Source organism: Henckelia pumila, chromosome 2, assembly GCF_033568475.1.
Source record: "Henckelia pumila isolate YLH828 chromosome 2, ASM3356847v2, whole genome shotgun sequence".
Lineage (NCBI taxonomy): Eukaryota > Viridiplantae > Streptophyta > Magnoliopsida > Lamiales > Gesneriaceae > Henckelia > Henckelia pumila.
In genome coordinates this window covers 134357379-134369948 of record NC_133121.1, presented here as the reverse complement: position 1 = coordinate 134369948, position 12570 = coordinate 134357379, and the positions used below count along the sequence as shown (strand labels likewise).

General features: G+C 37.9%; 2 protein-coding genes across 2 annotated transcripts; both read left to right on the top strand.

Annotated features, from left to right (window-relative positions):
• The first annotated feature begins 1716 nt into the window (after positions 1-1716).
• On the top strand, positions 1717-3250 carry LOC140880382 (bifunctional riboflavin kinase/FMN phosphatase-like). The gene is made up of 4 exons (XM_073284756.1): positions 1717-1887; positions 2397-2548; positions 2662-2745; positions 2962-3250. The coding sequence occupies exons 2-4, from the start codon at positions 2495-2497 to the stop codon at positions 3118-3120; spliced, it is 297 nt and encodes a 98-aa protein (XP_073140857.1). The 5' UTR covers positions 1717-1887; positions 2397-2494; the 3' UTR covers positions 3121-3250.
• An 875-nt stretch (positions 3251-4125) lies between these two features.
• On the top strand, positions 4126-10970 carry LOC140878461 (subtilisin-like protease SBT3.18). Its single transcript, XM_073282062.1, has 11 exons — positions 4126-4200; positions 4380-4433; positions 6163-6260; positions 6370-6467; positions 6683-6838; positions 6954-7636; positions 7856-7923; positions 8714-8947; positions 9709-9829; positions 9974-10196; positions 10408-10970. The coding sequence occupies exons 1-11, from the start codon at positions 4126-4128 to the stop codon at positions 10968-10970; spliced, it is 2373 nt and encodes a 790-aa protein (XP_073138163.1).
• The last annotated feature ends 1600 nt before the right edge of the window (positions 10971-12570 follow it).

The window sequence follows — 12570 nt, the reverse complement described above, 5'->3', positions numbered from 1 at the left end:
GAGGAGATCCCCATCATCCGTACAACCCCAGGGTCTCCTTTTTTTCCAAACCCGATGGGCCCGGGAGTCTGAATATCCTCCAGCACTTGGTTTCCTCTACGGATTTGGAGGTGGTTCAGTCCGTCTCGGACCAGATGGCGGAAGAGTCAATGGCCCTAAGCTTTATGCAGGTATCTTATTTTTCTTTATTTCCAACATATAGTCTGGGCTTTCTTTTTTAGACTTAATGTATCACATTTGCTTTCCTTATGCAGGCCCTTGCTTGGGCGTGTGAAATCACCGCCCGAGCCATCAAGGCCCGTGCTGAGGCTGAAGAGAGTGCCTTGCGATCGTGAAGCGGATTGGCGAGCTGACTGAGGAGATGCGCCATATACAGTCCAAGCATGACCAGGAAGTGTACAACATGCGAGCTGATATAGAAACGGCTCAGGATGGATGGGAGGGGGCCAAAAAGCGGATTGCCGAGCTAAAAGATACACTCCGGGATAAGGACAAGGGGATCGAGGCGGCCGTCGAGGCAGGTTGGGCTCGGAAAAAAGAGGAGTTTCTTGAAACCCCGGAGTTTGCCGACCTCTGTGCAAGCAAAGCATTGGTTTTCTTTGAAGATGGCTTCAAAGGGTTTTTTTGTTCAATTCCGAGCTAATGGTTATTCTGAGGTTGAATACCCCGCCACCTTCCTGGACTCCGCAAAGGCCCTAGATGACATGCTCTACAAGGAAAAGTCCGACCAGGAGGAGGATGAGGCCGGGCCAAAGAATGCGGTCGATCCCTAGTTTTTATCATTTTTCTTGTATTTATTTCATTCTGCTTCGGAAACAATGTTCTTACTGTAACTCAACACTTTTCCGATCGAGACCCTGTGTGGTCGTTTATATTGAACCTGGCTTCAAATTCTCCAAAGGAAAATAGTGAAACCAAGATATCCCACCACCAGGGTATTTATTCTTGATCAATGATCACAACATTTTAATGCATTATTTTGTTCACTTCAGCTTGATTTTGAATTTTTAGGTTGGAAAGAATCTCTCTTTTATTATAGGAGGTGACGAGGTGACGAGGTCAAGAGTGGGAAGCCATATCCTGAAATGTAAGTTGGAATAACTGCAACTAGATCTTGTGACTCGTAGATGTTAGTCGTACAGAAATTCAATGCTCATGTTGTTTGTTTGTGTTGGCATACTGTTGAAGATATATTGAAGCAGCAAGCTGGATCCTTCAAGCTGTCTTGTAATTGAAGATTCGTTGTAAGCATCTTATTTCTGGATGTTTTTTTCTCATTAAAGGAAGTCTCATTTTAACTTCGTTCATTATACTTCTGTCAACTACTATAGCCGATGCATTGGTAGACACATTGCCATGATTTAAAAAAGCCCATCTTAATTCCAGTTGGATTCATGACAAGGCATCCAAATTTTTTTATATATATTTATTTTTGTCTTTTTATTATTATGATTTTTATCTGTATGCCTTGCTTATTAATAGATTTCAATCCAAATAAATCCATGGACCATCCAAGAGCAGTCAGTCTTTTAGTTTGTTATTTCATGAATTCTTTACCATTTGCTAGGCCCGGTGTTATTGCTGCTAAGGAGGCTGGAATGGACGTAGTTGTTGTTCCATCCCTCCCTAAACAGTCCCAACTTTTCACCTCAGCCAATGAGGTCATCAACTCTCTGCTAGATTTTCAACCAGACAAGTGGGGCCTGCCTGCGTTTGAAGACTGAGTCAGCGGGTTTTTTTTTCCGTGGCATTGTCCATTACCACTGTGTGTTGACCCTGTCATTGGTACAGGGGTTGAAGGTACTTTACCAATAGAACCTTGGTACATTGGTGGTCCTGTCATCAAAGGTTTTGGCCGTGGCTCAAAGGTCCTTGGAATCCCTACAGGTTTTGATTTCTCTATCTTTTCAAGTCTAACCTTGCTAAGGGATGTATAGAAGCTCGGATCAACTAAATTGGCAATTCAGTTTGGCCATTGTGACTATTTTTCCTCAAAACTGAACAGACTGAAGAAACCATGCAAGAGAATGAATTTGCCTGTTTCGGTCATAAGTTTTACCATTTCAGTTATTTTAATTATCTTCGTTTTGATGTTAAATTGTGCTGGTTAGCTTGGTCGGTAAAAATGTATTCGATTTGGTTCGGTTGAATGTAGTTCTGTTTTAGGTGGTTCGATTTGCTTAGTAAACAAGTACATACCTCCACCACTGATAGCAACTTTCTATTTTATGTTAAGTTGCGGCTACTCATAATCAGTTCAATCAATTGTGATTTGTGATTGTGATTGCGATTGTGATTGTGATTGTGATTGTGAGTGTGAGTGTGAGTTTGGGTGGTCCAAAACAGTTAGATTTCTAACTCAGATTTTTTGTTGTTGTTATATATAATCACTCCAGCTAATTTGTCCACGGAAGGCTACTCGGCTCTACTTTCCGATCATCCTTCAGGAGTTTATTTTGGTTGGGCCTGTTTAGCCACCCAAGGTGTTTACAAGATGGTCATGAGCATTGGTTGGAACCCTTACTTCAACAACGCGGAGAAAACCATAGTGAGCCAAATATAATCGCACAGCTCTTTAGTCTTTATTTTAAACATTTACTTGCTAGGCCTTTTCTTTATTTGCTGCGACATTCTTGATCTTGATGTACAAAATGACTACAGGAGCCATGGCTGCTTCACGATTTCGACGAGGACTTCTACGGAGAGGAGTTGCAACTTGCTATTGTTGGCTATATAAGGCCTGAGGTACGACATAACTTCATTTTCATTGTTTGTGTGTCATGGTTTTCCTTCTGTAATGGAACCGACATTTAGGTAGTATTTGGGAAAACTTTTAGAAAAGCTAAGAAGTACTTCTTAGAAGCTGTCTCAAATACTACCTTAGTGTCGGATTCATAAACTCCATAATTTCTTTAACTGATTTGGACAATTGTGAAATTGATGTTGGATCATAACTCTCAGGCGTTAATGATCATACATGCCAATTTCCCATCACTCGAAACCCTGATGGCAAAGATTTACGAGGACAGAGAAATCGCGGAGAAAGCTCTCGATCTTCCCTTTTATTTGAAGTACAAGGAAGACACATACATGAAGAAAAGTTTGCAGCACAGCTGCTAATTAGTTATCTACAAATTGTTTGGCCAACTGGTAACTCAATGATTTGATTATGTCATTGAATATAAATGTACAATACATCCAGCAAATGTCATTTCCATTGTAAATTAATATGAGTAACCAAAATTTCTGAGGAAAACGCTTTTCTTTTCTTCTTCTTTTTTTTTTTCAATACTAATGGGGATGGTTTTGATTTTATCGGGATTTGAACTCTAACCGTTATGGCAAGCGGACTGGCGGGCAACCGGCAAACACGTCGTCTTTCATTATTTTTGTTTTATAGTCATATTTCGTCGGAAAGCTGACCATGACCATGACACTTTGAAAAATAATAAACCAAAACCCAAAAAAAGAAAAAAATTAGTGGACCAAAAAAAATTTGATTGAAAAAAGTAGCCTGAAAAAAAAGCATTGATATTTTTATTTTTATATTTTTATAAAAAAATGAAGGTCTTCCGGAAAACTAGCCCGGTTTGTGAAGCGTAGGAGGAGAACGTGGTCTTATGATGGCTATGGATATGATGATGTTGATTGTTAACTCGATATTCATTGCTTTGTTTTCTCTCTAATTCCTTCAATTCTTGTTTACTTAAATGAACCCAACTTTAATTTGCACGTTCAATGGTCAGCCAACTTAAATGAAACAGAACAAGAAATTAAAGCCGATTTTCCTAAGTAACTGAATCTTTTCCCATTTATTCTATACTATTAATTAAATTTTAGTCACGTATACTAACCATTAATCAATTTGGTCTGTTAATTTGATATCAATATAAATTTATATTTATAATACTAATACAAATATCAACAAAAAAAAGAAGGAAAAACTATTCACCCTAAAGAAAGGAAATCATCCCATTAACATAGCTGAAAATCCATTACATGAGTCTGAAAATTCGCTTTTTTAACAATAAAAAAAATTGAATAACTATTAACTCATGCATCGCGATCACTAGTGTATATCAATAGTTCGTCTCTGTTTTGTTGAGTATGCGTGTGGCGTATTAGATGCAGACATACATGTATGCATACTTGCAGCTAGCAGCAAATACCAAGATGCACTGGACTCTCCCAGCTCTGCCGGTTTTCGGAACCAGCTGTAGTAGGTTTCTTGAAGAATCCCATTTTCATGATGAAAATATCATCTAAATCAGCACATCCATATTATTGCAATAAGAACATTAAATTCTCCTAGATATGCAGCATTGAGTTGATTTACTGGTTGTTGAATTTGAAGTGGCTACATATGTAATGTGCCTCAGTTGCTGGAGGATATACCATTTCATTTCCATTACAGTAGAAAATTGTTATGTCAGGTAACATATCCTAACATCTGGATAGCAGAGCCAAATTTTTCGCCCTTCTAGTTCGGTACAAAGTTCTCTGGTTGCATTAAAAAGTGCAATGCTGAGCAATACACAGATCACCTGCACATCAAGAAACAATATCGAGATTCAAGCCAAATGCCTATCTTTAAAAATAAAGCTATAGATATGATGTCATATATTAGTTAGCAGTTGCAATGTAATAATTTTTTTTTACCTTGATAGAGTTGAATGGAGACAGACAATCTTAGGTTTGCAGTAAAAGTTAATGCTCACACAAGCTAACTGTTTGCGTACGTTGGATCACTTCGAATTAGATCATGATGAACGTACATGAAATGAAAACACACCCCTCCATCAGAAGGAACCTCACAAACCAAAGCAAAGTGTTTCACTTGTAGGCTCAATGATGTGAACTTCATTCTTGGAAGTTGAAAATTAGCGTGGCGTAAAAGAATGAAGAGCGACTTAATTCGATGGAAAATTAAAAAATCTAGCTAACTAGACAATGATATCTTTAGGTGCATAAATTTCATGTAATATATATGGTAGCTACTGTCCACATAGAGGATGATTCTTAGATGCCTAGGATTGTTGCAAAAAGTGCATCTTGATGCATGTAATCTTAACAGTAAAGCAGACTGCTGATTATTGAATTAATTATACGAAAATTGCGACATGGGTTTGATCATATTCATCAATTCAACACACAAACATCTTGCACTAGTAGACACTCATAAGTCATAATCTGGCCTATAGATGTATTCATATAGGAATGTACCGGAAAACGCCCATGAGTGCAGGCTATACCTATTACATGATATGCATTTTAATTTGTTACTCCTAAGTGGTAAGTATTTGATTCTAGCTAGCCACAAAAGTAGAAAAACATAGAAATGACCTAAAATAGATAGGTGTATGATGCCACTTGAGTGTCACTAATTCATGTTGTGTCTTTTTGGTAGGTTAGTTTCAACCTTGGCCGTTAAAGTATGCTCATCAGGAGTCAGGAAAATAATTTTTATTAAATAAAGATTAAAAAACAAAGTAAAGGGCTCACTAAAAAATGAACAAATGTTCATATTTTTCCTGCTGATAAATTTCATGTACTTTTGGCTATCCAGAGGTGATGATCTTTTTGTTCAGAAAGGCATTTTTTAACCTTTTCAGCTCCATTTTGGTGACTATCCGATCCCCTAGCAATTTCTTGGTCGGTATTGATTATAAGACGAAATAAATGCAAATTCCAATATCCTTTATTTGGTAATCAAACTTGATATCAGATAACAATTCCTGCCTCAAAAAGGTAAAGAAAGTCGCATGAATTATATGACGATTATATGCAGAAAAAATGGGACTGAGAGGAGTACTAAAAGCTATTTTTTAGTTGGGAGGAAAATGTTAGTCATTGTAATTACATGAAGGCATAGTAACACACCAGTCTGTCTACTTTATATATTCTCCCTATTTATACACCTCTTCATACGAGATTCTACCTAGCTATCCCCATGCTTTTGTGCACTGAGGCAATGGCTAATTCTTTTCATTGTTTTTTGGCACTGTCCCTCATACTTTCACTTCATTTAATTAACTCGACATCTACAAGTCATGTAATGAAGTCTCATATATCGCCTAATCGCCTACATATTTTGTGCTTCAGTTATAATATATTACATTTGGTCTCATTTTGAATTTCTTAATTGCTTCATGTTTCCCACAGGTTCACATTGTCTACTTAGGTCACAACCGCGAAAACCATGACGATCCTCTTGTTACGACAGAATCTCATGTTCAGCTTCTCGCTAGTGTCTTTCCAAGGTCGTCCCTTACCATATATATCCAACATTCTAATTTTCCATGAACATGCAGCAAGCTTGTTGTCAACCTCCTCGATCTAACCCCAATTATATATACTTATTAATTATAGCAAAGAAAAAGCGAAGGAAGCCATCCTCTACAACTACAAACACGCATTCTCGGGCTTTGCCGCGACTCTTGATGCAAGCCAAGCAACGGTTCTAAAGAGTACGCAGTAACAAGCTCCCAAACACTAAAAATCTCGGTGTAAATCTATATATATATCATGTATATATCAAGCATGCAGTTGCATGTTCTGAGAATTTTCACGCGTAATATAGAATAATCTATCATGCAACATGATCTAAGCAAAAGTGCTCGTCATAATTCGATCATGTGTCATGTGTTTATATATAACATATGTATATATCTTAATAATTCAGATACAAGAGGGGTCATCTCTGTGTTCAAGAGCAAGACAATGCAGATGCATACCACAAGAAGCTGGGATTTCATGGGTCTTACCCTGGATCACAGCCAAGGAACTCCGCCACAACTTGCATATGGTGACGATATCATTGTTGGAGTTTTTGACTCAGGTAGCTAGCCCCCCCATTTCTTGTTGATACCCATACATGATACACAATACTATCATATAAAATCGGCACGTAAAATTGGGATTTTTCACGTCCTGTATGAATGGAAAATTTCAAGGTATCTGGCCAGAATCTCCTAGCTTCAAGGAGGAACCACGGATGGGACCTATACCAAAGCATTGGAAGGGAGAATGCGTGGCAGGGGACGAGTTTCATCCCAAGAAGCATTGCAACAAGAAGCTCATAGGAGCACGTTATTACCTCAAAGGATTCGAGAAAGCCTTCGGGAAGATTAACAAAACAAGAAATAAAGAATACATATCACCTCGTGACGCCGTTGGACATGGAACACACACGGCTTCAACAGCGGTAGGATCCAGAGCGAAAGACGCTAGTTTCTACGGTTTCGCGAGCGGAGTGGCACGTGGAGGAGCGCCAAGGGCCAGACTCGCAGTTTACAAAGTATGTTGGAACGTAGATCACGAAGCACGTTGCAGGGAAGAAGACGTTCTTGCAGCTTTCGACGACGCAATATGCGACGGCGTGCATGTTATATCGGCATCCATTGGTATAAGTAGGCCACCCTTGCAGGAATTCTCTGCATCAAAATTTGATATTGGCTCGTTTCATGCCATGCAACATGGGGTGAGTGTGATATTTTCAGCTGGTAACAGCGGCCCGGATCCGGGCCTTGTTACGAACGTCAGTCCCTGGAGCATCTGTGTTGCTTCTTCCACCATGGATCGAAATTTTCCGACCAAGATCTTGTTGGAAGACAACGAAGGCAACCGCTATCTCACTGTACGTTGGAGTTCATTATATAGATAAAGACAACCCTCCCTTCACCTAGTTTTTTGCGTTGAGTTAGGTGAAAATTCATTTTTTAACATGGTATTAAGCTCAGATCGAACTAGACTTTAGAAATTAATCGTAAAAACAAATGATATTTAAAACTATATATCATTTTTATGATTCTAAAAAATATTATACCGTACAATAATCCTAGTCATGACGGCGCAGGGTGAAGGTTTCGTACGCAATCACGTGGGTGGAAAATTAGCAAGAGCCAGAGATTATTTCGATGGCGGGTAAGTAACATTTGAATCTCTGTCAAATAGTAGATTTTATATTTGATTGTGTTGGAAAAATTGAGTGAAAAGGGTTAAAATGGAGTTGAAAAACTTTCTCGGACGGACAGAAGAAGTCGCGCTCAAGCATGCAAAGATTGGCACGCTCGAGCGCGCCTGGCCCAAGCAAAGGGAGCTAGGCAGAACTATGTGCGCTCCAGCACGCCTGACCGCGCTCCACAGCGCGGTGGAGCGTGAGCTATGCTGTTAAGAATTCTGGCAGCGTCTTGACTCCGGATGTTTGCACCTGTTCGAGCCCTTTTTCTTGTCTGATGGAATTACAATTATTATGTGATATATATTCATTCTAAGGCACATCTAAAATGCGATAAAAGCGGTTTGTGTGCAGAAGGTTGCTTCCTTCGACGAAAAGTCGTGTTCCTTGAACACAAACCAGTGACCATCTATATATACACAATCCCTTGACTGCATACAATACACAAGAGCATACATATTCCCACATTATTTTCTAATTCTCTTCATTTGAAAGTTCTGCATATAAGAGTTCGCATAGATCAAGTAATTTGTTGTTGTGCTATTACGTATTTGATACAAGTCGTTGTATCTTATGGACGATTATCAAAACCGTTTTAGCACTTGTATACTGGGCAGTTTTGTCTTGCGGAAAGAAAGTTATACTCTTGTCTCGATAGTCCAAATCATTTTCTTCCAACTCTATCACAAAAACAACAACAGTCGATATCTTTCCTACAAACATATTGTTTGAGGTGAATAAATTTCATGTATATAGGAGATGTAATGCAGAAGACTGGAACAGTAGCCGGCCATTATCGGGTATGGTCCTTGTCTGCTTCGTGAGCGATGGAGCACTGGATTGTGAAGATGCGGGGAATGCAGCATATGTAGGGCAAGCCGCGGCGCTCATATGTGTGCAACCATTAACCAGGCCGATTGCCACCCTCAGTATGATCCCGGTGGTTTGCATAGATGTCATTCAAGGCACCAAAGTCTACCGATCAGCCGGGTGAGTTATTCATTTCGTTGATTTGCCAAAACTTTTACTAGCTCGCAAACCCGTTATGTATTTTTTTCGTTTTTGGTAATCATGTTAATATTGAATTTGTATTTTTTTTTGGCAGGTAACTTGTAGTTTTTTTATTTTTGGTTTTGTTACGGTGAATTTTAACTTTTAGTCCGATTTTCTTTTTCATTTTTGGTTTTGATAAAAAATGGACTGTGAATGAAATTTTACCGGAATATGATTAAAAATGAAAAAAAATGAAATTATTGGGCTAAAAATGCAAATTCAAAATTATTAATATTAATTAAAAAAATTATAAGAGCAAAAAACAGTGTTCTAAAAGGTATCATCTAGATGCCAAATGGTCGCCAATTGTCGATATTTAGAAGACGTGTCACTTGACTACGTTACAATGATCGGCTGCTTATATTAATAAATATATATATTTAAAAAGTTTAAAAAGATTAATTGCCGTATTAATTGCTCGTGATTTATCAATTGTATCGGGTGAAGAAGAGGAACATGTCATGAATTTTGATTTGAATTCGATACAAATGAATTATTGAAGAAATATTAAGCGAATTATATATTTATGTGAAAAAAATCGTCTCGACGAAAACCTGTCGACCGATTTTAATTAGAACACTCCAAAAAATGTAATTTTCCCAAACTTTGTGTATCATGTATTGCTTGATTCATTGTAATATATATACATGAACTAACAAAAAAAATCTGATCTTTCGAAAAATATATGTGCATTGAAGTCTCAACAAAACAGTGCGGATCTTTCCAAGTGATACAGCCTTTAAAGGGTCACCAGCGGCACCGGTGGTTTCAGCCACTTCTGCTCGAGGGCCAAGCTCAATTTCTCCTGATTTTCTTAAGGTGATTTATATATATTTTATACCATGCACCCCGTGTATATATAATCTTCAAGTGATCATATAATATAAATTATCAAACTTATTGATTTATATATACGAATTAATCTGTATGTTTACAAACTTGCATTTAATTCGCATGATGCAGCCAGATATTAGTGCACCAGGGAGCAACGTATTGGCAGCATGGCCTCCAAATATTCCTCCTTTGATATCAATGTTTCCCGATGATGATAACAGCTCCGTCACATGGAAATTCGACTCAGGCACGTCCATGGCTTGCCCCCATGTCTCCGGAGTCGTTGCACTCGTTAAATCTGCGCATCCAAACTGGTCCCCTGCTGCTATTAGATCCGCTATTATGACCTCTGGTAACTAACAACTTTTATGCATTGACCAATTAAATAGATAATTATAAGACGTGGAAACTCACAATCGCTATATTTTTCGGTACGCACCGAGTAAATCTTTGTGCCATAATAGATTGTAAATCATGCTGACCACATAAATCGCACTGGATAAACATTGTACGAGAAGCTTTTTTTTACTTGTCGGTATTGACTTGCTTGATTTCACATGCAGCTTACAATGTTGACATAACTGGTGATACAATATCAGTAGAAGGAACAACAAAATCTGCTGATCCCTTTGACATTGGTGCTGGCCACATAAATCCGGTGAAGGCGTTAGATCCGGGACTAATATATGATATGACGGCTAGCGACTACATCGTTTTTCTCTGTAACAGAAATTACACTGACGAACAAATACGAGCCCTGGTCATGATCGACACGTGCACGAGGTGCCCGAGCAGATACGAACCCAACTGGAACATAAATTACCCTTCGATCACCGTTCTTGATCTCAAACAGGAGACCACAGTTAAGCGGACAGTCCGCAACGTCGGTCACAAGAAGACAGCGATATATTTCGTTAGCATCGTGAACCCAAACGGGGTCGCGGTCCAGGTCTGGCCAGAGATCTTGATATTTTCGCCTTTCAAAGAAGAAATAACATACTTCGTGACGTTAAAACCGTTGAAAAACAGCCAAGGAAGATACAACTTCGGTTCAATTACTTGGTCCGATGGGTTCCACCATGTGAGGAGTCCCCTTGTGGTTCAAGTCAATAATACTATGTACTGACTAAGTATTTGAGTGATATGATATCAAATAAATATCAGCTTACTGGTGTTGGTGGCTAATTCTATCACAAATATATATGCATGTATTGATTCCAAAGACATGGAAGAATTCTATATAAAATTCTCATATATATCCAACATATATACATGCGTGATCGTTTTTATTTTTTGAACATGTAAATTTTTTGAGAATGATCGTTTGTTACAAGCAACAACTACGAGTGAAATCCACCATTTGCCCGGACAAAAGCTGAATTAAAGGCAGAAACAAGATGAGCAACCTTAATCATGTACTAGAAATCACTTGAGCTTTGAAAAAAGCTTTAATTTCTGATGCATAGAAACCAGCATATATCTATGGTTTTGCTGCGTAGTCGTGACTGTCTGTACTCCTAACAAGGAATTTGTTACAACAAATTAGTAATGAAACTATCCGCACAACTGACAGGACTTGAGCATTGACCTGACCGACGTGATAAAAACTACTTAAATCTATCTAATTAAATTAGAAAAATACCCACAATCACCAGGAGTCGAACCTAGTATCAATTGGTCTCAGGGCCTCACCTTAGCCATTGGGCTAAGGGCTCGTTGGCGAATTTGTTGCAACTTGAACATAAAGAAGTTTGACTCCTTTGCGGATGGCCAGGAGCTTTGCGTTATAAAGCTAAGGTTGGCTGATTTGTTTTCCAAACGCCAGCAGCAAATCACGAAGGCCATCACCACTCTATATCGGTTCAATGCATGGTTAACACATGAGTAATCACTTTTAGTACTAATTGAGTAATTATGCATATCACATTCGAAAATTTTCTTTTGCTTATAGATAGATTATAATCAATAACCTGATACATGAATATGAACCGACTAGTTATGATATTGGCGCGTGATATATTTATAAAAACAAAATGTACTTTGTCTATTGCATGCTAGTGATTTCAACGTGGATTATATTTGATTGATCAATGGTATTAATATTAATTATTTAATTATAATTGTTAATTAAAGACAATGAATATCGTTTTTGAAAAAAGAAAAAACAATGAATATCATTCATGCTTATATTATATTTCGAATATCGTCATCGTTGTGTTAACGGTACGAGTTTTAGCTTATTTATGTCCACACTCACATGCCTCTCAAAATCTTTTCAATTTGTCACCTATCCTGAAAATGTTCAAAGTCAAGAACACTTACTTTTAGAGTTTTTTTTTTATATATATATAAAACAAAATGGTTATAACTAAGCTCCCATAAAGGATATGCACTTGGATAGTATTAGTACGTGATACATATCAAATCTTTTAGGCTTATATATATAATTTGATTTTATTTGGATTTTAGTCCTTATAATTAATTCGCCGGCCGAATGTTGTCCTTGTGCTGGAAATTTAATGCTGGCATGTTAGTCCAGCGTGTAGTGCTGAGCGCTTGTCGCTTTACCTAAAGTTATAGTTGTTAGTAATTGTGCAACTTAAATATTTTAAATTATCACACCTTCCCAATAATTGCACTCCGTGCAATCAATGGAAATCGGACTCATGACCTTGGCTGTGATACCATTTGTAGAACCGAACAATTGCCGCATTACCAAAAGTTAT

Excerpts from the sequence above, each read along its gene's own strand:
- LOC140880382 (XM_073284756.1), top strand. The coding sequence starts at position 2,495 with ATGGTCATGAGCATTGGTTGGAACCCTTACTTCAACAACGCGGAGAAA. Across the intron at positions 2,549-2,661 it reads ACAACGCGGAGAAAACCATA|GAGCCATGGCTGCTTCACGA; the intron begins GTGAGCCAAATA and ends AAATGACTACAG. Across the intron at positions 2,746-2,961 it reads TTGGCTATATAAGGCCTGAG|GCGTTAATGATCATACATGC; the intron begins GTACGACATAAC and ends CATAACTCTCAG.
- LOC140878461 (XM_073282062.1), top strand. The coding sequence starts at position 4,126 with ATGCAGACATACATGTATGCATACTTGCAGCTAGCAGCAAATACCAAG. Across the intron at positions 4,434-6,162 it reads GTAGAAAATTGTTATGTCAG|GTTCACATTGTCTACTTAGG; the intron begins GTAACATATCCT and ends TGTTTCCCACAG. Across the intron at positions 6,261-6,369 it reads CTCGCTAGTGTCTTTCCAAG|CAAAGAAAAAGCGAAGGAAG; the intron begins GTCGTCCCTTAC and ends TATTAATTATAG.